The 27,642-nt window shown below is 49.4% G+C and overlaps 6 protein-coding genes across 6 annotated transcripts; 3 read left to right on the forward strand and 3 right to left on the reverse strand.

Annotated features, from left to right (window-relative positions):
* Positions 1-1,184: 1,184 nt before the first annotated feature.
* VFPPC_15385 (hypothetical protein) lies at positions 1,185-1,334 on the reverse strand (the record flags this gene model as incomplete). The annotated part of the gene is made up of 1 exon (XM_018293138.1): positions 1,185-1,334. The coding sequence occupies one exon, from the start codon at positions 1,332-1,334 to the stop codon at positions 1,185-1,187; it is 150 nt and encodes a 49-aa protein (XP_018150009.1).
* Positions 1,335-1,644: 310 nt separating this feature from the next.
* On the forward strand, positions 1,645-4,783 carry VFPPC_01528 (ubiquitin carboxyl-terminal hydrolase 2; the record flags this gene model as incomplete). The annotated part of the gene is made up of 2 exons (XM_018281340.1): positions 1,645-3,822; positions 3,896-4,783. 2 exons carry the CDS (start codon positions 1,645-1,647, stop codon positions 4,781-4,783), a joined length of 3,066 nt encoding a protein of 1,021 aa, XP_018150010.1.
* A 1,199-nt stretch (positions 4,784-5,982) lies between these two features.
* On the reverse strand, positions 5,983-8,291 carry VFPPC_01529 (fatty acid activator Faa4; the record flags this gene model as incomplete). The annotated part of the gene is made up of 4 exons (XM_018281341.1): positions 5,983-6,072; positions 6,130-7,256; positions 7,347-7,768; positions 7,849-8,291. 4 exons carry the CDS (start codon positions 8,289-8,291, stop codon positions 5,983-5,985), a joined length of 2,082 nt encoding a protein of 693 aa, XP_018150011.1.
* Positions 8,292-12,160: 3,869 nt separating this feature from the next.
* On the forward strand, positions 12,161-12,430 carry VFPPC_18696 (hypothetical protein; the record flags this gene model as incomplete). The annotated part of the gene is made up of 1 exon (XM_018281343.2): positions 12,161-12,430. One exon carries the CDS (start codon positions 12,161-12,163, stop codon positions 12,428-12,430), a length of 270 nt encoding a protein of 89 aa, XP_018150013.2.
* Positions 12,431-20,030: 7,600 nt separating this feature from the next.
* On the reverse strand, positions 20,031-20,273 carry VFPPC_15386 (hypothetical protein; the record flags this gene model as incomplete). The annotated part of the gene is made up of 1 exon (XM_018293139.1): positions 20,031-20,273. One exon carries the CDS (start codon positions 20,271-20,273, stop codon positions 20,031-20,033), a length of 243 nt encoding a protein of 80 aa, XP_018150014.1.
* A 4,633-nt stretch (positions 20,274-24,906) lies between these two features.
* Positions 24,907-25,242, forward strand: VFPPC_15387 (hypothetical protein; the record flags this gene model as incomplete). Its single annotated transcript, XM_018293140.1, has 1 exon — positions 24,907-25,242. One exon carries the CDS (start codon positions 24,907-24,909, stop codon positions 25,240-25,242), a length of 336 nt encoding a protein of 111 aa, XP_018150015.1.
* Positions 25,243-27,642: the final 2,400 nt, after the last annotated feature.

The following is a 27,642-nucleotide window of genomic DNA, read 5'->3' on the forward strand; positions in this document are numbered from 1 at the left end:
TGCCTGTTCAAGTCAACTGGTGGTGCTCACTGGCACTGGGGTCTGGTGTTTTGGTGGGTGGCCAGCTGAGACCGATTGACCAGACCAACCAGACCAGACCAGGGTCACTCAGCTGGTGAGGCCGGTCAGGCCATCAACAGGCAGGCAGAGTCATGAAAAGTGGAAGAGCCGACGACTACAATGATGGAAGCATGGACTGTTGACTGACGAGTTGAATATTTTGTATCCCATATGTCCATCTCGTCTGCTGGGCTGAAGAGAGATATTTATGTGGAGTGAGTTCCCTGCGCTCCAGAGCCACGACAAATCAATACTACGGTAAGCGACAATGTGGAATGTCTCATTGTAGGGTGATGTACCCTGGTATTACAGTCTGGTAAAAAGAATTACACACATCCCAGTATACACTAACATATCTTGACATGTCGTAGCACACACTGCGATATGCAATACCTCCTGAGGGTTTGATTCTAGACAAGGCCTCATGAATTCACCAGTTCGCGTGTCAACTTCCAGGTGCGACAGATTAGCATCAATGTCAGAGCGCGTTGACTTGTAGTATGTGGTTGAGCTGCACATCATACCAAGCTCCGGCTGCAAGTACATCCAAGTGTTGGATGTCTCCAAGAACATTAGGACGAACGTCACCTGTGTGGCTCAGGCGAATGGTGCTCAAGTGAGCCGCAAACCATGGAACTTAGAACAACTGGGAAGGTACCTAGGTACTTAAGTATATGTACCAGATCAGATTGCATTTGGAATCAGCTGCCGTCCCAGAAGCCAGGCCACTGTTTCGATGTCGAACCCGCCGAACTTCGAAGCTGCACCAATTTTAAATTTAATTTTTAAGAGGAAATTCAAGTCAGGTATTAATACCTGAAGTACTTCCGGTAGGCTCTGGAGTTTTCATGTCTCCTCAACTATACTTTGTTCTCCGGTCTGCCTTGACTCTGCTGGCTCCCCAGTCACCATGATACAAGCCAACTAGCAGCGGGTACCTTGATTTCCCCAGCTGTGGGGCCGCGCAACCAGGTACCCCTCCATCCGCCTAATGTAACTTTACTTGCTCAGAGCACTTCAGCACTCGGGAGATGCACATCCGCCACGCAGGTCATAACCACAACAAAACTCCATCCTCCATCCTGTCCCAATCAATCCACCAGACTGCACTCATCCCCGGTCGCCTACTGTTCTCCCGCCCTGCATCGTTTCGTCCAGTTGAACGTCTCCCAACGCCCGCGTCTTTGTCTACAGGCCGAGAACCTTGCCAGCGATTCAACAAAGAGGAAGTGCCTTTGACCAGCTGCGAGACATTGGCACCGCATCAACCACATCGCTGGAATCTATAGAGGGTCAGCAATAACGTCACACCTCCTCGTCCGTCTGCCACGCCAGATTTGCTTGTTTCCCGTGCACCCTCAACATAGGCTAACACGTACTAGGAATAACTTCTTCTCGCTAAATGGCGGCCAGGGACTTCCGAGCGGGTTGAACAGATATTCTAACAGACAGCCCAACCCACCGAGCCGAGAAATGAAAGGACTCCCCGATTCCGATTGCGACAACGCTTCATGCTGATGAGGTTTGAGCCGCCTTTGGCCTGTGCTTGCTGAGCCTCCATCACTTGTTGCAAGCAGCGCACCCATGGCTGCCGACACAAATCCCCGGCATAGTATGCCTCCGGGTGGCTACCATGGCAGAAATGGTAGCTCTCCTGGCCTGCCTCGGTCGCCGGCGCCGCCCCTTCCACATATACAAGATCTCGTGGCCATTCCGAAGGATATCAACCCAAATCAGTCCATCAGAAAGCTTCTTGAGCAGGCAGAAAGTTCTTTTAAGCAATCAGAAATGCACCGCGACTTCAATAAGCCCGCCATTGCATTGAAAGACTACATCAGAGCATTCGTCATTGCGGTAGAGATCATTCACAAGCATCAGGAATATCCCGCTATGAAGTCTAAACAAGGAGACGCCTTTCTATTACACAAAGCACTCTTGTCCAAAATAGATCGTCAAAGCGAGGTATATGATCAGATCAAGAAAGATATCATAGCTGATAATCAAAGAACTGGTGTTCAGCCCACAGTCAAGAACCCAGCCGCTTTTACAACCCCAACCAGCTTGTCTACTCTTTCTCTACCAGCAACAAACAATGTTGGAGCTCGGTCATTACAACACCAAGCAAAGCAACCGCAACAACTGCCAAACGGTCATGTATCGCAATTACCGAACGGTGGCCCTCCAGCGAAATCAAGGCCAGTCGTGCACCCAAAGCCTCCATCTCTTCATGGAAACGCTATCCCCTCTCGACATAATCGTACAAACTCTGGAAATAACGTCACGCTAGATTTGGCTGCTCGGTTTGCCAACCTGAGAGGACCACAACCATCACCCGGACAAGATCCCCGAATCAAGACATATCCGATTATTCCTCAGAAGCCAGCCGGGCCAAGACAAATGCCGCCGTCTCCCTCCAGAATGAACACCAATACAGACAATGAGGCTCCTCTACCCAAGCTTCCCGATGCTATCTATAGCCCGGTTCGTGGTAGTGTTTCTGGTGAGGCTGCGCGATTGCCTACTAGCACGCCCAGAGGACTCTTCAGTCGGACTGGTTCATCCACATCAGTACCTGGAACTCCCAGCGCAAACCAGTCGCGACAGAATGATGAATACTTCCCTCCTGTTGCGCCCAGTGCCCCAAAAGTACCCGAGAGCGCGGACAAAGTTATCAAAATCCCGGAAGGCAATGCCATCACTCCAGAAGGGATTCTCGAAATACAGGCGTCCATTTTGTACATTGATGTCCGTCCTCGCAAGAAATTTAACGAAGGACACATTATGGCTGCTTCTATTATTTGTATCGAACCCAACATTCTGCACCGGGAGGACATGACGTGCAGTGACATCTCGGAAAGTCTCATATTGTCCCCACAAGGAGAGAAAACGCTGTTTGACAAACGAGAAGAGTATGACTTGATAGTCTTTTACGACGAAGACTCCAAATGCCTTCCTATCAATAACAGGGACCCTCATGGTGCTTCTGCTCTGTGGTCATTAAACCGCGCCTTGGTTGAGCTCAGTTATGGGAAGGAGCTGAAGCATGCGCCAAAGATTCTGAAGGGCGGCTTAAATGCATGGAAAGATGTGTATGGTGCGGCATCCCTACGATCGACTACAAAGGCGGAGACGCAACCTGAAACCAGCAAAACTAGAGGCTTTATTAAGCGGCAAGGATCCAAATATGTCTTCAACCCTTTGACCAAGAATGAGGTAGAGGTATTCGAAAATGTTCTCAAAAAGGATGAGGCGCCGTCATCCTTCCCCCGTACCCGAGATGAATTTCTAAGATTTCCCCCGGTGTCAACAGACAAACAGTCAATGACTTCGGTCGTTTCCGCGGGACAAAGATACAAGCAAGATTTTGCGACCAAGTTTAGCTCACCAGCACAGATGCTTACCCCTCCAACCCGACCCCAAGCCGCAGTACAACGCCCCAGCCATATCAGCCTATCTCAGGACGGTCATGATGATCATGGGCCTGCAGAGCAAATATCTGCAGTGCCTGCGAAAGCACATACTGGTCTCCATAATCCAAGCAACTGGTGCTATGCAAACAGTACCTTGCAGTCACTTCTTGCATCTCCCAACTTTGGGAGAGAGCTTGCCGACTCTGCATGGGCAGCAAGATATAAGAATCGAGTGCCTAGGAAAGCTGGTGAAAAGATGGATCAGCCTCAACTCATGATTCAGATGCTGTCAAACATCTTTTGCTGGATGAGTTCCGGCAAATTCCAAACCATGAAGGCCCAAATGCTGATGGTAAGTACCTGCTATACCTCCTCAAATGCCATTTTGTGTAACAGAGAGGCATGTTAACACGACGTGAAACCAGGACTATTCCAAACACCTATGCGCAACCGGTGATCCAAGAACAAAATTTGGTGGACCGGACCAACAAGATGCTCAAGAGTTCATGTCCTTTTTGATGGACCAGATTCACGATGAGACAAATCTTAAACGGAATGTTCTACCCGATGCCAAGAAACCTGACACCCAGGGCAAACAGCTGGTCCAAGCGGCAGCGGACTACTGGGACTACCACAAGAAGTCGAGTGACTCGATTGTGGATGAGTATTGGCGCGGGCTTCAGCTGTCCACTGTTCAATGCGGGAAGTGTGAGACGCAAACTTATACATTCTCCCAATTTGAATGCCTTGGCGTCAATGTGTCAGATGACCGGGACTTGAGCCTCGCAGAAGCTCTGAAGCAGGACCACAAGGGCAGCACTATTAATGACTTTTACTGCAATCATTGCAAAAAAGCCCGGGAAGCCTTGATTTCGGAATCCTTGGCGCGAATGCCACCACTTCTTTGCGTCAGTTTCCGCCGATTTAATATGAGGGACAGGGGTGGTATTGAGAAGTCAACAAGACCTGTCACATGGGACTTCAACGATGTTGACTTTACACCATACTTTCTCAACTCAGACGAAGATCGGAAGGTCGCCATCCTAAATGATAGAGCTTTCTCCGGGCCCTTCCGCTACGAATGCTACGCCGTCATTGTCCATAAGGGCCAAACCACCAATAGCGGACACTATTACGCCTACGTACGAGATTCGAGCACACATGACCCGTATGCCTGGTACTTGTGCAACGACAGCAATGTGACGAAAGTTCGTATCGGTAGCAACGACCAAGCCGACATTCAGAACAAAGTATTCAAAAGTGGCACGGATGCCGTTCCATACCTTGCCTTCTTCAGAAGGAAGAATACGTGAGGAGTGGTTGCCAGGATACCAGGCTGTTTTTCCTACTAGATGCGGCATAATACCCAAATAAGTACACCAAGTTCTTCGTTGTTCTCACCTTCATCCGCCCTATGGCCAAATAGCAGGGCGATTGCATGGGCTAGGTTAAGCGGTGCAGTTGACTCATTTTGTCTGTTTAGCGACGTTGACTTGACATGTGTGTATATTTCTTTCATCAGCGATGATGTGTTACGATCACGACTATTTCGATTTTGCTTGTGCAGGGATGCTAGGGAGCGTCGAGCATTTGTGTGACGAGCACGTCTTTATTTGTTGGGCGATGTACTCTGGGCATTTCATGCGGGAAATCATTCAAGCATATAGCAAGAGGGCGTTTTTAATTCAACTTGTATCCATGATGTGGCAATTGATTCTGAATTACATTGTATCCAGTGATGGATGTGAGTAATCTCCGGCGGATATCAGCTACAAGAACCACCTACATTTACAATCTTCAGCAACACATCCTATCACCAATTCGGACGGAAGAAAAAATGCAACAAATAGCCAGCTTCACTTAATTACCTAGGTATGCTAGCTGATATATGTAGCATGTACCACGACCTTGGCAGTAATTTGCAGCCTTGCTTGTGCTGGCCAAAGTGTGTGATGTAAAGCACACGAGATATTGTTTCCAAGACACTCGTTTCATTACTCTTGCATGGAGTTTAGAAAACAGTTCAATGATGTCCCTCCAAATTACATGCACGGGAAACGCTAGTCGTCGTGACGAGCAATCCGTCAAAATAAAACTTCTGGTGAGTTCCAGCACTCTGGCATTTCACAACGACGTTGGAACAACAAATTCCCAGCCTACAATTTCGAAGTAGGCGACGCCTCACGGAAACATTAAACATACGTGTTCATGAACTGCAAGATGCAGATCACGTCATTGATATAATTGCTACATAGTTCGATCCTACCCGAACCAACGCCCACAAGCTACATACATTACATATAGAAAATAGACAACACAGTATGTCATTGCAGTTACAGGAAAAAAAAAAGCCATCATACCGTGGTATATAAAAGTACGCAAATAAAACAAGTTGTGGTCTCGTTGCGGGTCGTATCATTACACGCATCTCGATCCCACAGCCTCCCGCACTTGGGCCCCATGATCATCCCATCTCACCAGCCGTAAACCGTCTTGCAATGTGCCACATTGCTTAAGCGTTCTTCAGGCATTCCGCAATCTCCTTCTTAAATCGGTCGCGGATAACTCGTCGGTTCAGTTTCTGGGTAGCAGTAACCAGGCCCTAAAATTGAGGTGTCAGTACCAGGAGGCTTCGTGCGGAGGCTATATTAAAACTTACGCTGGGAGGAGTCCACTCCTCATCAGTCAGAACAACGCCACAGACAATCTCCATTGACGACAGACCAGCGCGTCTGCCAGTAGCCTGAAGATCCTTGAGAACAGCGTCTCGGACCTTGGGGTTGGTGTGCATGTCATGCTCGTCAACTCCGAGGTCCTTTGCCCTGTCTACAAGGACCTTCTCGTTGGGCATAATAACAGCGATGGGTCGGGAGTGTTCGGCATCAGCGTGAATCATGACGTTGCTGACGGTTTGAGCCCCACGATAGATCGACTCGACCTTCTCCAACGCGATGTACTCACCACCCTGCATCTTAACCAAGTTTTTGACTCTGTCGATGACCCGCAAGTGACCGTGGTTATCAAACTCGCCAATATCGCCAGTCTTGAACCAGCCATCGGGGGTAACAGCCTTGGCAGTTTCTTCAGGGTTGTTATAGTATTCCTTGAGAATGGGCAATCCCTTCATCCAAATTTCGCCCTGGGGCACCTTGACGTTGTCGGTATTATATCCAAGCTCGGGAACAGAAACGAGCTTGACGTCGATAGCCGCGGGGATGGGGCCGATGGAGTTTGGAGAGAACTCGAGAGGGCAGCCGAGGGCACCATTGGCACAGGTCTCGGTGAGACCATAACCAACCAACATTGGCGCAAGGACCAGAGAGAGGAACTGCTTGGTGCTGTCGGAAATACCACTGGCACCATTCATGGTGAATCGAAGTCGACCGCCGGTCAGCTCTCGAACCTTGGCGAAGACAATACCGTCGAATAAGCTCGCAAGTGGCAGCTTGTTTCTCGACATGAAAGATTTGTAGTTGAATGCTCCCCAAAAGAGGTTCTTCAGCAATGGGCTCGAGGTATCGAGCTTAGCCATGACACCTTTCTTGACTGTCTCCCAGACCTGTGGCACACCGACCAGGGCCGTGGGACGGAATTCGCGCATGTCACCTGCGCAGTTCTTCATGGACACGTCGGAGAGGGTGCGTGGGTTGCCGTAGCCCAAGGTGCCTCCAATGAACAGAACCAGGTTCTCGAGAACCATCTCGAAAATGTGGGCGAGAGGCAAGTAAGCTAGGACAAATTCCTTGTCGCTAACACACTCGTCAACGCAGGTAAGTAAACCGGTAACTAAACAGCAAAAGAAGCAAAGGTCGGGTCAGTTGTCCGTATCCCTCGAGTTTTGACAGGTGCTGGGGGTTGTGGGTTTCAGTCACTTACCAGCCGCAACGACAGCCTCGTGAGTAAGGCAGGCTCCCTTGGGCAGACCGGTTGAGCCGGAAGTATACATAATGCAGTAGAGATCCTCGGGCTTGGGAGGGACGGCTTCAACCATGTTCTCTTCACCAAGTTGGCGAAGCTCATCGTAAGTCAAGACTTTGAGGTCGGGGTTGTTCTTCTTGAACTCTTCAACCTCGCCACCGGTAGCGAAAATACAATCTTCGTTGATAATGACGGTCTTTACACTCGACTTCTTGATGGGGTTGACAGCCGTCTTGAGCAGGTGCGGGTCAACAAACATGGCAGTGGCATCAGTCTGGACAAGTGAGTGCTCAACGCCGCTCTCGCCGAGAGTATCATAGGCGGTAACAATGGAAATGGACTGTGACGCGCAAGCGTGTGACATGGAGATCCACGGCAAACTATGGTAGAAAGAAACCTCGGTCAGCCTGGTGCAGTAACGGGCCAGCAAAAAAGTGTTGCTGTGATCAGGGCAACGTACCTGGTTGTAGCGAACAAGTGAAGCTTGTTCTCCGGAGTCAGGCCAAGCTTGCGAAGACCAGAACCAAGTTGAAGGACTCTAGTCTCATACTCCTTGTAGGTCAGGTAGCTGTAGTTTGAGAGTTCAAAAAACTGCCACTCCTTGTCAACTTCCTGGACCTCGCCGCCAACATTCTTCTTGACCTTCTTGGTCTCCTTGTGAAGCTCGATCAGCTTGCGAGAGCCCAAGGCTTGGTGATTGGGATAGACACGAGCGCTGTGGCGCACAATGTCAAAGATATTCTGGACGTCGTCGGCTGGGCGAGAAAGAAGACCGTTCTTAGCTCGGGGGTGACGACGAGGAATCGTTTCGCCGGGGACTTTCTCGTAGCCGGGAGCTTCAATGGTATACGGCGGCTTGTGCACCGGGTTCAGGGGCATGATGCCCGTGGTGTAGTCGGTCATTGTGATGTTGAGGCGGGGAGAGACGCGAGAAGAAGCTGTTGAGGAGCGAGAGGAGGCCGAAGTGAGGTGGAGATGGATGCCAAGTTACAATGGACGGAGAGTGACAGAGAGGCAAGCTGCCAGACAAGACAAATTGGGAGGAGTGAGGGTGACCAGAAGATGACGAGATGGGACACGGCACTTGAGGAGCAGACGAGGTGTTTAAAGCAGTCCAGGAGCTGGCTGGTCTAGGCTTGCAGACTTGCAGACTGAACCTGGTGAGGACAGAGGAGGTTGGCTCGTTGTCCGGGCCACAATTTGGAGCGAGGAGAGAAGCGTGGGTTCAGCCACGAGCGAACAGCTTTGCTCAAGAGAGTCAAGCAAAGTCTGGTCTGCCGCCAGCCAAGCCAAGCTTGGAGGTCAGGACAGGATTGAACCAGCAGGATTGAACAGGACGGGACGGGTGAGCAGGGGGGACAAACATGGACAGAACAGATTTGATGGTACCGAAGAGGTACCTGGGGCAGACAAATGCAGGTGCGAAGCCTGGACGGTACCTGAGCTGAGCTAGCTGGCAGGTCACTCTGAGCCAAATGGGGCTTTGGCCGCGACTACGATGGCTAGCGCTCGAGGTACAGTGGGATGTACCCATGAGCCCCGGTTACAATGGCAGCACCCATCGAGGATACTTATTACACATCAAAGCTCCTCATGTCCCAAGACATTTTCGATGGGGACCTCGCCACGCTAAGAGCAGTTGTCTGGGGTTCGACTTGGGGCGGCTGCAGCCCCGTGGAACCCAGTCGCCTGCAAAGAGAACGAGACGATTGGCATTTGCATTGAGAACAATTCTGACCTGACCTGGCTTGGCTTTGCTTAGCCTAGACTTGCAAAGTAGGCGACTTGGCCAGTGTTGAGTTGCCCTGGAGGTGCTTCTTCTTGAGATTCCAACTTTGCGGGCGAAACACCAGAAATACATTTATCCGGTCCCCGATGCAACCGCTTCCATGTCCCCAACCTGCAAATGTTGAAGGTTGTCAGACACGGCCCAGGTACCAATGTACTCGTGTGTTGCATCAGCCGCAGCAGGTACTGTATCTGGCTGCCAGCCCTGGTCGCTCCTGCCCTGTGGCAGCTCCAGGTCTTATTACTCGGTCGCAGCTCTAATCTCTCGCTCTTCCCCACACGCGCCACGAGCTTGAGCGTCGTCCAACACTCGTCCTACCAGTCACTCGACAGTCGACAGTCGAGCGAGCGCAAAAGAGTCCAAGACAGACACAAAAATCGACGGCTCGGCTCATTGACGCTTTTCAAGCTTGGTGCAGAACTTGGCGGGGGCTGTAATCGGTCTCATCAACCTGTTGGTGTGCTCGCCCGCAACTAACCCCTGCTTCGCCCTCTTTTTTGAGTCTTCATGAGCTTGGCCAGCTGTCTTCCCGAGGCCAGCGTCGACGTCGAAAGGACCAGTTGACCAGACCAGACCACAGTTCACTCGGTGAGCCCGGTCAGGATTCCGCCTATTCAGCAGCTTGCCCGCACCAAGTGCTGTGTTGGGTGTGCCGAGGCATTCAGAAATCGAAAGGGAGCTGCACGCGCCATAAACCAGAATACCTTACCCTCCTGTCTCCAGATCACCGAAGGATCTAGTGAAGTGGCCAAGAAATTTTGCTCAAGTTGACCTTGCCCACGTCCAGGATCCCCGAGTTGCCCATGAGTGGCAGTTTCAGACAGGAGTGCAGACCACCAGCCAGCTTTCACACAATCAAAGAGGCCCACTCGCCAAAATCGTGACATCTTCAAGGTCTCACTACCCCTGTTGGCATATCGACAGGTGCTATTGGCCTCTGACCTTTGGACAGTCCCAAACGCCACACCCAAATGCTTCCCCTCCTCAACAATCCCCAGGTCCAAGAAGGCGAGCCGGGACATCAAGAAGGCTCCGTTGCATCCTAACAAAAGCAGACGAAACACGTCATACCACCTGAAAGAATCGTCCTCAGGTCACCAATTCTGATTATGCATCCAGTGTCTTGTGAGACTTTAGCCCAACAGATTTTGCCTATCCCGGACAGCTCGGCTAAGCACCATGATGAGGCCTACATGCAGGACATGTCTTCGAGTCTGGGGTGTCCAAGCCATGCATTTCGTGAACAGGAAATTAAAGCTGGCTGCAGCTAACACACACAGTCAACTCAACTACGAAAACAGTTCTTGCCGAGCATGTGTTCTCGTGCCTAGGCTACTGGTGTTTTTCATTGTGTTAATCCTTCGTGTTGTGTCTAGTGTTCCCAAGACAGCCAAAGGCGCCACACCTCATGCCAAAGTGGAAAGGCATCACTCCGAGCTTTTCGGCTCAATGAGGCTTGAGCTTTATTTGACATAAAAGGCTACTGCTGGACCCTTGGAAAAGCCCTCTGCGCCAGTTGATCCACCAACAGACACGTCAAAAAGCAAAATGTTCAAACTGGCTTGCCAAGAGCATGGCAAACTCATACTCGTGACCAAATATTCCTCGAGGCTGAGAGTGCCAAGTAATTGTGGTTGCGTGTCCTGGCATAGACTTAATGACCAACAACCTCTACTCTGGTTTGCTTACGGACGGTGGCGGTGTTGCACAGTTGCATCAACGATTCGCTTCCAGACTTGCGCATATCTTCTGCCAAAGGAATCAGATTTAGGATGCCCCCATTCGCGCCAAGCAATGTAATAGCGGCCACTTAGCCCGCTAAGATGCAAGTTATTAAGCCATCTCAGCCATAATGTGATATCAGCCTCTTGGTGCCTGTGGGCCACGAGCTGGAAAGCAAAAGGCTAGAATCTTTATTGAAACTACACCTATACTGTACATGCAGAGCATGCTAAGGTACGTTCATGTTCATATATCCCTGGGTTTCATCATCCCCGCCTGCCGCTCGATTAGGCCCCTGTCGACCTTGCATACTAATTGATAGCGCAGACATTGACTTGGATGTGGTTCCAGCAGAAGCCTGAATACCAGAAGAATCCATGAACTCACCTCTGTGCTGTTGGTGTTTTCCGCAACAAGCTGAACCCAGTTATTGATGTCCTAACAAAACTCACTAAACATGTGAAGCTTTTCAATTGGCAAATGGGCTGGCTCTACCTTACATGCCTCCTGGTTCAAAAGGCCGCGAAATTTCCCTCCTGCGCCTTGTTTGATGGAGATAAAATTTGACATCGCCAATAAGCAATAACTGTATGCAGGAATGTTCAACGATTCCGATACATCTGCATTTTCTCGGCCAGAGCACCTTTCACATGTTTTGTGGAGATGCCGGTCCAAGTTGTGAATCGCCTCGCTCCGGAGAAAAAGAGTTCGAATCTTCCTGCCGCTGTGGAGCGAGATCCATCAGAGCGACCCGGCCGATAGCGCGGCATGCTTCGCGCAGCCGCGGCACTGAGGCTGCAAAAACCCCTTTCGTAAGACATATCCGGTGGATTATCTGACCCATTGTCCATGATTTCTCTTGTCCCTGTCAACGCGGCGGGTCATTGTATGAATCTGGACTTTTACCCCGTTCTGTCAAACCTACCGATGCTGGGCTGGAACCAACTGCAGCTAAGGAGTTCGAACTAGGCGGTCCCTCCGATGGCCGAGAAACAGGGGTTAAAAATAGCCAAGATGAACCTCGGGCGACCTTTGTAACAACTTTTGCTGTTCTCATGGAAAAGGAAAGTCAATTGCAAAGTTTTCACTACATTGTACAGTGGGCAAGCAGCCAGCCAGCAAGTATCGTTATAGGTAAAGTCGGCCGTGGAAGAAGCCTGCGACGAGTCGTCATGGACTGCAAGAGTTCTTCAAATGGGAATTCGTCAAAGATTTCAGTAACTGTTGACTGACTGAATTCCCGTTTGGTAGGTCTACTCTTATGATAGTCACGCTACTTCTTCAAGGGCAGAGTCATGAGGGAGGTTTCCTGCAAGCCCGAGATGCGGAATGCCCTGTGTTGCAGACTGAAATTATTGGATTCGCTTTGTGCTTACACCAACTTCTAGGCGATGACGAAGACCGTGAAGCAAGTCTCGTCTCTGTAGTTTTCTCAAGATATATGACGCCTGTTTCTTCTTCAACGATGGACAGCAGACTACGACCAGGTCACGCAAACGAACTGCGTATTTGTTTCTTGTTTATCTCTTGATTTGAGATCGAGTTACTGATCTACATCGTCTCATGTCATCATAAAGAGGGCTTTGAAGTATATCTGTATTGCAGCGTTCGTGGAAAGGATGTCTATAACTTGGACCAACAATGCATCTATAGGGTATGTCACTTTCATCAGTTTCCTTGTGTTTCCAGATTCGTGAAATGGATTTTGGACCTTTTGCAGTAATTATGTGACACAAACCAGTCCGAGGCTGGTGATAACTGCAAGCTGTATAGGTTATGATATGGGATGTCCACGAGCTCTATGTCAATTTACAGACAGTTGAGAGATGGCTACTGGAATCCGCTCAACCTCACGAACCCGATCAAACTCGTCAAGAATAGATGGAATAGGGTCCAATGTCCCAGGGTTTCTATAATTTGTCATGGCCGCCGTATCGTTACTCACTCTCCCCCTTTGTTCACCTTCCTGTTGATTACATGCGGTCTCCAAATTCGGAATTGGCAAAGATTTGAGGAAAGAGGGTTCCAGGTATAAACTTCTAACCTTGGACCATCCCTCTAGTCATATGATGATAAGAGATCATCAGCAATTGACAGTTGTCAGCTACCCTAAGTCTGTGCTAATCTTGAACGTGCCTGACATCTTACTATTGTTGCATTATCTGAGACGAACTTTGGCGAGGTAATGCCGTTTCAATAGCAATTCTATTAGACAACTATTCTTATTCATCTAATGCCCTACCCTCTGATACAGGCAAGTTCCAGCTGGGCTATTGACCGCTGAGTGTAGAACCCTAGGAGCTAGACTCTGGTTGATCTGAACATACTATTCGCGGGTGACTTTTTCTGTCGAGTTCCATTATATGTCGTTTGTCATGCTTGTAAGGGCATGTGTATTTGGATATAGTTCATCGTCTAGGGAGTTGATGTGAGCAAGGCAAATTCGACCCGAAATGAACCAAGTGTCCCTGGACTTGCGGTTGGTGATACTACAAGTAACTTCAACAAGAGCATCAAGTTTATAGAAAACGTACAGCAAGTACGCCTTTAAAGTCTGAAAATCTCTATGGCACACGTCACGATCCAAGATGTAACATATCATGCGGACCTCCTAGCCGGGCACTGCGACTCCAAACACTATTTCACTGGATTTACAAGTTCATTTAGGATGTATTCTAGGCAATAAATTACTGATCCAAGAGGCGAAAGCTACACGACTTACATGGCTCACTCAGTCTCAGCAAAACAACATACGCTTCAACACACCATGATATCTAGGGTAGGTACGTTGTCGTGATGGTTGATAATCATGAACGAGATGCTCTTCAACAGCGGTATTTTCTACGGCTGTGTATGTCCGAGAAATCTCTTTCTAACGAACGGTCACAAGACGGACGGCATATACCACAGTGTTCTCACACCGCTACGAGATATATCGGCTTCATGCGTTGCCTTGAACCCGCGGAATCTTCGAGCAACATCCTCTATTTGTTCCACCCGTAAGCGTTTACAAAAGTTCATACATCTTCATGTCTCATGGCACCACCCATAATTGTAGTCACGAAATGACGTGCAGGTGAAACATGTCAAAGTCGCCAGTGTGAGCCGTCACTCTTTGGAAACGTGCAAACCAGATCTGATCATGCGACATGATTGCTGGAATGATACTTCGGATACCGTATTCGTACTATATCATCATCCCGTATGCCTTGCCATCGCAAGTGACGCATTTCAGGATATGGAAACGGAATCCGGCGCCAAGGAACAACAGCCTGGACAGGATCCCATGATCAGCACATCTGTTTCTGCCTTGTTGAATGCAACATCCCATATCACGCTCAAACATCTACTCATCTGCACACTTACCGCCAAAAAAAACCACACATCTTACCCCTAAGGGTTCTATGCATCCCCATTGCGGAGAAATTTCCGACAGCAAACACATCAACGTGACCGTCATCCAGGCACGCATCCATATCCGGGCAATCCAAGCCCTATTTCCCACCTCAACCGACCAAAGTCGGTCTTTTCAAAAGAAAGCAAACAAAATAGTGGCTTGAGGGAGGGGGACACAAATTGCCCACCACCGTCTGAAACCTCTGCGGCGGCCGTCCCGACGCCACACTCACTCAAATGTCTTATATTCCAACATGGCCGGCCGCCTTCCTCGTGACCGGTTTTAGCGAAACGAGGAGGAGGAAACAGAAAAAAACAGAAATTTCTCTTTGCCATAATCACGCGGCTGTGTGTTTTCTGTGTCGGGATACGCCACGAATGGAGGCAGCCGCGGATGGCGTGGATTGGCGAAAAATGTAGGGGCTATTGTTTGCTATCAGCCGCGAGCAGGGAAAGCCTTGTTTGGGAGATGAGGTGGAGGATGACGATTTTGTTTCGTGGAGTGTTTCGCGAGGCTGCAGTTTGTTTCTGGAGTGTCGGTGAGGTGAGGTGAGGGTGACGTTGATGGGGGAGAAAAGGGACGACGAGGTGGTTTGTGGTGTTTGGTGGTGGATGATGCAGGGGAGATGAAATGGGTAGTTGGATTTATTGTTTGAGTATATTGTATAAATGCTACTATGTTAATTGTAAAATACTGAATATCTGGGCAGTCAGGATATCTGAAAGTACATATCTTGTGAGCGAGATGCTGCTGTGGATTTGACGACGAACAATATCACACGAAATCTCAATATCATTCTCAATCTAATCATCTCAGCTACAAATATTATTTACAATTCTCACCGTAAAACTAAAAAAATAGTATTAAATAAAAATATATTTATTAATTCACCACGAGCGCCACCACATTTCAAGTCTACAAACAAAAACGTCCATCACCATCCCCCGTAACACACACATCACGGCGTTCAATTACAAAGCAAGCACCTACTCACAGCCTACACACCCATCATCCACCTGTCCCACGTAGCACCATCATCCAACCCTCTACGAAAGCACACCGAACTGCAATGTGGACAAGTCTGACCCGCCTCCCCCCTTCTCCCACGAGATGCCGGCTGCCGCATGCAAGATCGTCAATTACAGCCACAGCATCCGCATGTCGCCGGGCCCGCCGGAGCAGAGCAAACACTCGTCAAGCTGCATCTCAATGAAAATCGGGTGTACGCCCGCCTTGTCGGTAAAATGAAGACCAATATATCTTTCTGCCCTCGGTAGCTGAGAGCCCGTTGTGGCGTCACAAACCAGAACGACACTCAGGGGTTCTCAACCGTCAACCTATTACTCGCAGCGCAGCGGCAAAATGTGTTACAGCAAACGGTTGATGGTGATGTTTGCTAGCTGACCTGACATGGTGGCGTATGACGCACGAAGTGTGCTTTGGGTGTGTTGCTCCAAACGGCCGTGGTCAGCTCGACATGGCTTGTATTGTGTATTCGTGGCCCTGTCGTGATGTTCTCGACCGGATGCTTTTGTGCCCGGACTAATCCTTCTCAGCAGTAAACGGCGATTCTCGCGAAGAAAGAGCAGTGTAACGGCTTGGTAGAGCAAGCCACTCGATGTTGTCCGTCTGAAGTATCGCCACGGCCAAGGGCCTCATGACCAGTTGGGTGAGTGAGAGAGTGAGAGGGCAACTCGGGCCGGGGTAATGTGGTGATACCGTGTTGCTGGGGTGGTCATTCTACGGTCCGGGTGACTTGCGAATTTGGAGAATGCCGTACCGGTTACTCATTGTGCGACACGGCAGAGGATTGGGAGTAATTTGGCTTGTTGCAGCCGAGACTCTGCTGATGGGACGGGTTGGTAAGCATCGTTGGAGTTGAGGCATGGTATTTGCCAGAGTGTCATTGTCGGATGGGATTGGGATTGGACGCTGTGGAATATTAACTTTGTAATGATGTGAGAATGGGATGAATTAGTTGTTCATTCTGAGTTACATGGCTGACATGTCTCGAAAAGGGGTATAGAAACGAGACGTGTTAGGGCGTGGTAATGGGTTGATTATAGGAAAGCTTACGCAGGGGACTAGTAAACTGCTGGTTAAAGTATATCGACACTGAGATCGACACTGAGAATGCGAATCGTAAAATAGAAGAGTCAGGAGCACGCGAATTCACAGTTACAGCTGGCGATTAGATCTCAGACCAAGAGATGATTCGCAGTATACTGATCATTCCCAGCTTCAGTAATTCCACAGACGCCGACCATGACAGGAAACCAGCATGAGGAAGGCTCAGCTGTCTATTACACTTCATTTGTTCAAATCATACTTCAACACTCAATCCCATCCAACCAGATATTATCGTCGATGACCAAGAATTGCTTAAGCATACGCAGAGCACACATCCAGCTGGCCATCAACACCGCCCCATGCCATTCCAGCTCCCATCTGCCGTATGTATGAAATGGAACAAAACCACTGGATCGCCCTATACGAGTTCGTGACACAGCGCACAAGAACATGACGACTGAGGAAGCACAACATGGCCAAATCGAAAACGGTTGACAAGGAGCATCCAATACGTCAGAACCGAACCGTATTCCCGGGTATCTAAATCACCTTTTCTTTTTGTAAATGGTAATTTTAAATCTCTCAAGATTCATTGTTTCTGCCATCTCAGCCGCATGCTATTCTCACGACAATCAATACCACAATGTCATTCCGGCACCCATCCCGGCAGTCAAATGTTGATCATACGGAACGCCAAACGCCACATCCCAGGTGTTTCGGCCGTGCAATCACATTCAGCTACTGACGTAGATACGTAATCATCACATTGCTGGACCCTGAAAAAAGGATCTCCGACGTGAACCGAGGATTGATGGACGCTTTGGCGAAACACCATCCAATCTGTTTACCGAAGCAGAGGTGATTGATAAGGAGGCACGTTGCGTGATTGTGATGGCAGTTTTGGGAGGTCACGCGTGGGTTCCACGACGACATCTCACTGGCCATGGCACAAGAGGAAACTTGGGAGACATAGGAAACTCCAGCCGAAGGTAGGTATCACTGGTGTGGTGATTCGGTCAAGCTGCGAGTTCGGAGCCGTGAGTGTTACGGGCGAGAGAGGATGGTTATTCAGGGATCTGAGGTTGACAGGGTTCATGGCGTGAGAACCAGATGGTCGGAAACATAGATGAATTGGAAACATTAATCGCGGTTTTTTTTTTTTTTTTTAAATTAATTATCACTATCACCATCACTATCATTATTATTCTTATTGTTATTATTTTTTAATTAGAGTTTACACTGGCATCAGCCAAATACTTGGCTCACACACCCTCTCTCTCTCTCTCTGTACATCATCACCATCATCATGCGCTTAGCTGACACACGCATTCAGCCTGGCAAATACCACCCGTGGGATACACAACATGCGAAAATGTCCCCCTGACATGCAAACCACACCGCCAGAATATGGAAATAGCAGTCCCCGAGAACAGCGGCGTAAGCGCATCGTCGCAGTCTAGTCAGATTCCGATGCTGAGATGCGCTTCGTCCAAAGTGAGTTGACCGCGTCCGTTTCCCGAGTTGGGGGCCAAGCGCAGCGGAGGGTAGTATTCGCGTAGTATTTTTCAGCCCTTTTTATTGCAGCGAGAGCAGACATAACGGGTCGGTTGGTCCGGGCAGCAGATATTTCTGGTCGGAGAATGTCCATTTTGCGAATGGATAATTCATGCGCAGCGCAGCGCAGCGTTGCAAGCTGGATTTACGCCCCGTGGTTGCGCAAGCGTTGGTGGACAAAACGTGCTTGAATGCAAGCCATTGATAGTTTGCTTGTCGACCACGGATGGCTTGGGGGCCGAAATAGTCGAATACCACTTTCTACACTCTCTTGATGCAGGCTTCGTTCCGGCTGGAAGAGTGGTTGGCGTGTAATCAAGGCTGGGAGCATGGTTGTCGGGGATGGCCATCCCTCTCGCCTGGCCCTTCTTACATTTTTCACTTTCGTTGTTCCGTCTTATTTTCTTACCATACTATACTTGTCAACTTATCAAATCGCGACATGGACCTTTTAAAACGGCCCCCAACATAAATCGATCATCTGATGAGTTGCGCCGCCCGCCAGGAAAATAAAACGGTGACGAACATGACAAAGGCCGCAAACCATTTACTATCCATACACCGAGCATGATAAGCAACCGGTAGTTTGTACATAATAATTTCATCCCGGAATTGATGCCTATGAGCAGTTGGTCGTGATGAGATGCCTTGCCTTTACTACTCTTTGACCTGCGGACAAACACAGGTCTGCTGACGCATTGTCGTGAAACACGAGTTGGTCTTGCACAAACCTATGACATGATGCATTGTCATTCATGTCTCACGCCCGCGAATCGTTGGTTCATCGTCAAAGAGGTCCCAAGTTTGCAATGACCATCTTGCCACGGAGCAATCAGCCAGCATAATAGCCACTAAACATCACTCACCCATTCCAGACACGGTATTTGTCACCGACTTCAACAGAATCACACTCAAGGGGCGTGCAAAAGACTGGAGTCACAGCCGCCAGTGCAGATTGCCACGTTATCGTGACTCCCAGCACCAGATGTAACTCTGTTTGCGGGGGAAAGAAACTCTGCGACGTCCCTCAATATCCCACGTGCGAGCAGTTCCTGAATCCTGCCGCCGGACCCTGGGGTCAGTTTCATCTTTTCTCCGCGTCCTTGCGGCAAGCAGTGCGGACGAACGGCCTGGCGGCAGCGCCGGGCATGTCTGGACTGCAATCTGCATGATGGATTGAAGCTCAGGGCTCTCGGCTAAAAAGGAGTCTGGTTATTATTGTATAGACGGCCCTATAAATGGCCCTGCAAACATCGAACGAACATGTTCGCCGGGGAAGTGGCACGGAAACAGGGTTGGCTGGGGGTCGTTGTTGTTTCGTGGGCGAAGTCTATTTCTATTTCGGGCAGGGCGTTTCATCTTGTGCGACAACAGACGCAATGGAGCTGCTTTAATAAGAAAACTGGCCGTACTTGGCGGGTGGTTTGGGGTAAAAATAACAGGAAATCACGCCATGCTTGCAAGCGAACGGGTGCATTTGGGGGTTTACAGTTATATTCAGTTGGATATTGAGTCTGACGAGCGAACCTGGTGGTGGTGGTGGTGGTGTCTGAGAGTGCAAGTTGATTCAATGTTACTGTCTGGTATTAATATTATTTTTGTAGAGCTATGGACTCGCTTTGGCCGGTCTGGTGGTTTATTTGTCAATGCGTAGGTCAGCAGGGTGGTATTTGCTTGGCTGATCCTTTTAATATCACGCCGTGGCGCGCATTCACATTACATTCCTTGTCCGGCTTCTGAGGAAGAGTCTGGTGTATGCAGGAACTGTAGGATCGTGTAGTTGGAAACAAAGTCGACACAAAGGACAGCAAAAGAGGCAACACATGTACAGTAGCGAAGCGAGAATAGTACTATAGTCACATGCACCATGAAGCTGCGCTTAGAGCACACGCGTTTGTCTGGTGAAAGAAGGGCCAATGTTCAATCTGGACGTCAATGTTGCTCTCCGTTCCAAAGAGGGACAAACCAACACCAGGCACACGCATCGTCATTCCCAGGTACCAGATATAAATGGCAGCAACGTGGAAAATACAGACTAAAAACATGGTAATTCATTTTCTTTGGAATTTAGATTTAAATTCAATTTCAATTAAATAATTTTGCTTTGCTTTCATACCACTCCCATCCAACATGTCATCCCATCGGCATTGCTATCGGTGGATCGATCCATGTCACTGTTTGACCGAGAACATGGCCGCCAGTCTCCATTTGATGACTCCATGTGCGCATCGTCGGACCGGCAAGGCCCTTGGCAGGGCAGATGGAATTTCAGTTTGACATCAATTGATGTCTGCAATATGGCCACTGACTCGACGTCTCCGGTGCCCCGGCAGTGAGTACCAAAAAAGTGCATTTGGTGCCTAATTAAAGACCCTCACAATGCCTGTCTGGAATTAATGCCGGGCAGCAATTCCCGGCCATGTCCGCCAGCACCTGGACTGAATTGACCACAAACACCAGAAGAGTCTGGCTGACTTTGTAGAACCCACAGCGGAGCTTTATGGCAGGGCGAGTTCAATGTTAATGTACTCCAGACGTCCGATGTCATTACTCATTGACCGTTCACCGCTGGCCCACCAGGATGAACATTTACCAGAGATACAGCTGTCTGGGTGGCTCAGAATGGAGTTTGCGAAATTTTCAACCTCGGTCGTCAATGCCGACTTTTTCGCGAGTTCGGATCTTGCCCGGGCGGATTGGATCTAGATGGACTTGATTTCTAAGATTCTAGAAAAAAGGTAGCTCGGCTGTTGTATTTCATTCATGGCTAATTTAGCCATTCAGGTTGCAAATACTCCGTACAAATGGAATAATTACATGTGCTTAGACCCGGAGGAAATGCAACCAGTCCTGGCTCCTGCTCGCAGACTTGGCATGTATCTCGACCTGTCTTAAGCACCATGTAAGATGGGGGCTTCTTTTGCTCTTCAGGTACGGAAATGGACACAGCTGAGTAGTGCATACAAGCTGAAAGGCATAGGTTGCATGCAGGTGCTGGTCAGAAGTTCCCAGCCAGAGACATATGTTTATTGGACTTCAGGAGTTTGCTACTACCCGTTGTATTGTGTGGTGTCGCATCAGGAAATTGGGTGGCGATACGCATACAATGTGAACGCAAGCATCATCATCACAACAGGGGCTATCACTGCTAAACAGAATTCTTATTTTTATTTCAATTTTTTTTTTATTCCCATTCCAAGCCAACTCGTGTATGCATTTAAAATTAGCGGGAATAAGAAAACCCTCATCTGATCTGTCGGATTTTACTCCTTTACTCCCTTCACACCATCCATCCATTCATCCTGCTTGCTTCTCCACGACCCAAAGCAAAAGCAACAGACGCGTCCCGTGGCTGGCTCAAATGTCACCAATAAATATCCTGTTATCATCGGAGAGCTCACTCCGTTCCTGTCGCAGTAGCTGTACCTGCACCCATTGTTGCTAGACAGACCAGACTGTTTCAACTTGCAAGATGCACCCCCTTTCGGCGAGGTGTCACATCAGCCGGGCCGCTGGGGACGCCGTCAACTTTCAATTTGATGTTCAACCACCACGTAGACAAGAAGTTCTCAAGAATGTGTTAGTGTTTGCATGTACCAGACAGCCCAACACTAACACTTTGTCTTCCATGTTCCCCCCCTCGTCTGAGATTGTGGTGTTCCACCCGCCTGCCGATTGCATTCCTGGTTGGTGGTCCGTCTGAGATGGCGCATCGCCCTGCGAGATCAGGTATTCAATTCCCATCTTGCATCCTTGCGACTTGACTTGCGGAACGCACAACAGCCTGATGAAATTCCCCATGTCTCCTTTCCCCGGATTTCAGGTTTCTATCTGGCCTGGCTGCTTTGATCTCACATTGACATCAATCTTACACACATTCGCTCCCTTGAGCTCTTGGGTCAGAAGCCGCCAGGTGGCTAGACTTTGTAGAAACATGGCCGACAATATCTACATTTGCATCCATCTAGATGGCCAACATGGTCAGTAATGCCTAGCAAATACCATGACTTGGCAGTGAAGCGAAATGCCCTTCATATGCTTGGCAATAACAAGTCGCCCTTCCAGTTGTTTGAATGCCACAGTCATCCGCAGTCATCCGCAGTCATCCTCAACAGCCCACCGAGACACACACTTCTGCGCGTCTTTCGGAGATACGCGCACGCGCAGTTGTCTCTGCCCAGATAAATGTCTCTCGGAATCGACTCCCAAATCTGACTTGATCGTTGAGAGTGGGTGGGATCACCTCACATCACATCACCTCACCTCACCCCCCCTTCGAACCACCCTTCCGACTCCCTTCGGTGTACTTGGCTGTTTTCTATTGCGCAAGGCAATTTGGAAAACTAATCCAGAGAAAAGGAAAAGAGGCAAAGGAAGCAGATGAGAAAATCTGAGGCCGAAATCTGAGACATGCCTCACTACCGGAGCTGGATATTGGAGCTAGGAATTCATACGGTTGAGAAGCAGCCAAACCCAAAGCTACTGCACAGTATAGGCGAATCGCTCCTAATGCAGATCCCTCGTCATCAGCGGTGGGCAGCTGAACGGCGCGTCCCGTCTGGTGGGCGGCAATTTAAATTGCCCGGCATCAACGGTTTGGTCCGACTTGTGGTTCATACTAGAATAGACTATTTCTTGAAGGAGAATTGACCAACCTCGACGCCATGAGCTCATGCCACCGGGAGGAAGCCGTGCTGACGGGCATTGGTAGTTGAGACGAAAAGCGTTGACAATTCCCAAACCAGATATCAATGACACACAGACAACTACAAAGTCAGCAGACGATGCAAATGATGCAAATACAAGACGCCGGAGCTGTGTGGCATGATTGCCAAACCATGGTCCTCCCAGGCAGGCTGAAACCGCAGCAAAGTGACAGACAGACACCAGACCCTCTGACAGACATATCTTGAGCACATCACTGGCCAACCACGGCAGCCTGTCGATCAGATTATCTCTTCAGAAATGCCACGTCTGGTTCCACCGAGTCAAGCGAAAAACCCAGTACCAAGCTGTCGGTGCTGGTCTGGTACCGTCTGGTAACGTCTGGTGAGGCAAAAATACCCCTGGCAGGACAGAAAGAGTTTCGTCCCTTGCGTTCTGGGGTAGAAGTATGGCAGCATCTCATTCAATTGGGCCACTTTAGGAAAGGAATGGTTTTCTCGAGGAAACAAAAGCAACAGCATGCCTTGCCACCTCAAGCCCCCAGCTTTTTTCTTTTCCTCATGGGCTGGGGACTGAGACAGGGCCATGGCCGTACCTGGATTAGCGATGCCGGACATTCCACGCTTGCGGACCCGCAGTCTTGGGTCACAAGATTTCAAGATGGACCGGATGGTCTTCCGCGCTCATCTATCATAAATGACAGTTGCTTTCGCAAGGCGATGATGGTTCCAGCAGTGTGGGTAGAGTTTCGATTGCTCAGCCCGCGCCCTGCGACCACTAACCATTCCCGCTGAACATTGAACACCGAACACTATGCCATCCCTTGGGTCGCAGGCGCATGCTTTTGGTCTTGCATTTCTGCCTGGTCAATTCTTTCTTGCACGTACGCCCTTCTTTTTCTTCCATGGCCCGCAAATGAGTCGTGTATTGTATTAGATATAGCGACTTGGTCGCCGAAGTCTCGGAGAGTTAGTTAGCTAGCCTGCGAGAAGGCAGCCGTGGCGGACGTGGGAAGAAAAGGACCGAAATTGACGCAACATCAAAACGCCATTTAAATTTTTTATTTCAAACCAAGAATATTCGGTCTCGCTGAATTGAAAAGGAGAGAGAGAGATAATTTATTTGTTGCCGAGTACTGTACTGTACTGTACTGCAATATGAACAAGGCACTGGGTCGTTATTACTACTGACAGGTGGCTCCTGCTGGCCCAAACCGACCCTCGCAAACCAGGTACGCAATGTCGTCAACGAATGCCGGGAAGCCAATCGATTGTATTGCCACCAAAGGGGTAGCGAATTTTGATCCAAGACCACCACATGCATCGAAATTCGACAAGTCAATCGAGCCAAATCAGATTGGAAACGTTTAGAGCACTGACTTCTGTCAAAGCTGCTTCAGGCGTGTAGCCAGGCTGCCTTCCTATTCGTAGTTACATGGCCTTGTGCTCTGTCCAGATGACCTCCGGAAACTATTCTTGTCGCCGCGATTGGTCAGGATGTAGTGGGGCATGTTTTCTTGTTATCCTAGTGGTCGGCTGTAACTGCCAGTTGAATTGTCAGGAAAAACACAAAGCCGTTTCGTTTGTTTTCCATTCTTTCTTTCCTTTTGCATTTTTTCTTTCGCTGTGCGACACAATGCCAAACCGACGGCCAGCTTCCAAACAAATTCTTTCCTGCAACGCTTCGGGCACTTTTCAACCACAAGACCTGCTGGTGATGAACAGGAGAGTTCCACCCAAGTTCCAGGAAGACGGGATGGGGCTAAAGTCGGGGAACAGGGATTGGAACGCCGGCCACCAATGGAACTTCAGCATGACCGGCGCCACCCGTCTGCCCTGCCGTGGGCTGAAAGACACTCTGGGCACTGCGAGGCACCCATCTTCACCGTTGACCCTGCTTGAATTCCTCCTCCATGGTCCTGTATTTCCACGCCCAATGGATGGGTTGTGAGGGTGCTAATTCGATACAAACCTTCAGATTCGAAACTTGATAACTCAGGTGCACGGTCGCCAACGGAAGAAAATGGGTGTGCCTAACTTTGCCACTAGGAGGCAAGTCGAATCCCTTGCTCAAGTCGGAGACTTCTCCGCGAAGGGCTTTAGACCTGGATTCGCATCACTGGCTGGGAAAACAGACTTTGGACAAAGGAAAGAAAAGCTAACTATTGCCAAGTTGGAATTAACTCCGACCCTACCAAATGGCTGGGTGGTGTAAGCCCAACGCAAAGTCTCGTTACTCCATATGCGCGTCGCATTCCTGTTCACCCTGAAGTTGTCCATCCGTTCAAACACTGTCGACAAAGATAATCACATCCTCTCGATATGTCCGAAGAGAGCCGCACTGGAAGCCTGTTCTCAAACATGCCTGGCGGCACACTCCATATCATGCCCAAGGGTTCCCAGCTGAGGCTTCTCAGCTCCTCGCGGCGTTTTCGAGGCGTTGGGGGCGTTCCTGGTGCGGCACGTTACATTATGAGGGGATTGCTCCCCAGCATGCATCGCTCACATATCGCTTGTTCAAGCAAGACAAAAGTTACTGATCCCTTTCTGACATCCCCACACAATACTCTTTTGTTGGCGTCGCAATGTCTCAATATCCGTAGGGTTCTTGACATTGCCAGCCGTCGTGGGGAACTGTCCAGTATTCCGTATGGATAATCTGTTGTAAGGTTACCAACGCCACTCGCTACCGCCCGTTAGCATTGCGATGCTTCTGGGAGCATGTCATCAACTCATTACTAAAAAAAAAAAAAAAAAAAAAAAAAAAAAAAAAAAAAAAAAGACTCCGACATATGAAGAAGAAATTAGCTCATGCTATTATCGTCAAAATCGAGTAAAGAGCAGGGTAGTCTTCTTTGTCCCGGTTAGGTAGCGCCAGATGTGCGGATACCATTATTTAGCAACAATGACATTGTGTTGAAGAGAGACCCTTGACCCTGCATATTCGCGACGATTTTTCACAGACAACAATAGTTTCCCATTCACCAGGTCGACGGGACCGCGGTCCTGTTGTTGGATTGTCGTTGAATAGGCATAAAAGAAGTCGAGACGTGAGCAGCAACAATGCCGCGTTTCTTTTCGTAAGCGCGCTTAGGAAAAAGCACAGAAGCCAAAGGACAAGAACAAGGAACAGGGAATGAGAACGGCGAGTAATGAGGCATCTGTGAGCTGACTGGTCATTGAGCGGAATGATACATTGGTCAATAACCAAGAATACGGTACCTACTGTACTATGCCCGCTGGAGGAGATCTGAAGAGCCTTGCCACAAAATTGGTCATCGAATATGGCATGGGTAGTCTTGACCACCAAAAGCAACAACGTTCAGGCAGCCCATGTCAGGCGATGAGCTTCTGATGCGTTGGCAATTCCAGCGCTGAGAGGGACATGGCCTGGTGATCAAACTGGTTATTAATTGGGAGCATTATTACTCCGGCGCGGCACCGATACGGGACTTGACAGGCATAAGCACCAGTACAAGCTTGACCAGATTACACTCCAGATTGCACTTGGGCGGTGACCGACCAGACCCCAGATGCCACCCCCTCAATTTTCAATCTTGCTCCAGATGTCCAATCCTAGGCGAACAGTAACCATCGGGCGGGGGAGAGGCTGGTGCAACTTGTCGCGTGCGGCTGTGCCACTCATCAATTCTCCATAGGAACAGTACAGTGATGACTGCTCTGTAATGATACGGTATGTCTTGTGTCAACCTGAAATCAACCGGAGCGAGCTCCTATTGAGGCATTGCATTGATTCTCGCAGCTGCTTTCACAGGGAACACGGACTGATTTGGCCTCGGAACAGGCTCAAGCACGACGCGGTACTACCCCGTGTCAAAGCCACTGATGAAGAGGACTTCTGGACTTCCCCAGTCCGAAACAGATGGGAGAGCAGGTGACCACTGGCCGCTGAAAGGGTGCCGTCATGTCCAAGACCCTTCTGATCCTTTTTTTGGTACATTTGTTGATGCGTTGGCACCGACAATGTCGAGAAAGACGGCAGCCAAGAAGTGTGTTCGAGTCGCCATGAGAAGAGGATCTGCCCGATGCAACCCCCAAATTTCCAAACCAATCTACGGAGTATCCAGACACAAGTCTGCCTAGAGGGCTTTTGCAGGTTTTGTTGTTGCTCTCATGATACAAGCCAGCATATTACTCAGGCCACCGCTCTCGCAACCGGTGCATTGACTGGCTCACATTTGCGTTGGCATATGTCTTGATGACCATGCAACCTCGCTCATGCAGCATTGCCCAGCATCCTTCCTGTCTGGAGAACCCTGTCCATGATACAGGAATGTAAATCACGAACCCAATCGCTTGGAGCCCAGTAAGGCGCAGCGTCAGAAGCAGATCATTGTCAGCACAGGTCGCGAGACCCTTCTCGTTTTTGGACGCCCGCGGCAAAGCTGGGCAAAGCTGGCCTGGGGAAGCCCTCAACTGGGAGTTGACCTTGTCGCCAATTGGCATCTCCATCTCCATATTTAAGCGACAGAGTGTCAAAAGTGCGTCACAGGGTCAGCTGGACGGTGTGTTGGAACCACTGAGAGCATACACAGAGACCTCGCAACCAAGCATCTGAAGCCAAGCCCATCTGAGCCCCCCGTCGCTTCTTGTCGCCCCCAATGATGAATGCCCTGACTTCGTTGCAAGGCACGTCACATCCAGTTCCCTTGGCGAGACAGGCACACGATGTAAGCGAAGTAGGGAAAACCTGGGGACTCACTTTTGCAATCCATTCGTTCTGATGAGGCAAACAGAGTTGAGTTGCTCGATGCCAATTGAACCAGCGACGAGCACCTGACCCGGCTGTGTTGTTGGTTGTTGGGCGGTAGTATGAAACACTGCTGCTTCATCCAAATGTTGAGTTGTGGCTATCAGGGCTTCATGATGGACCAAAAAATCGTCATTGGTCACTCATCAACGCATCGTCTACAGGACGTATCACAAAGGTGTCTGGCGTATGTAGGTATTGGCCCAATATTCAGGTGGTGCGAAATTGGCAAACTGCCTCATTGGAAGCTTGCACCAGTCGGTCAGTCGTAAACGTGGCAGCGTGAC

Source organism: Pochonia chlamydosporia, chromosome 1, assembly GCF_001653235.2.
Source record: "Pochonia chlamydosporia 170 chromosome 1, whole genome shotgun sequence".
Taxonomy (NCBI): Eukaryota; Fungi; Ascomycota; class Sordariomycetes; order Hypocreales; family Clavicipitaceae; genus Pochonia; species Pochonia chlamydosporia.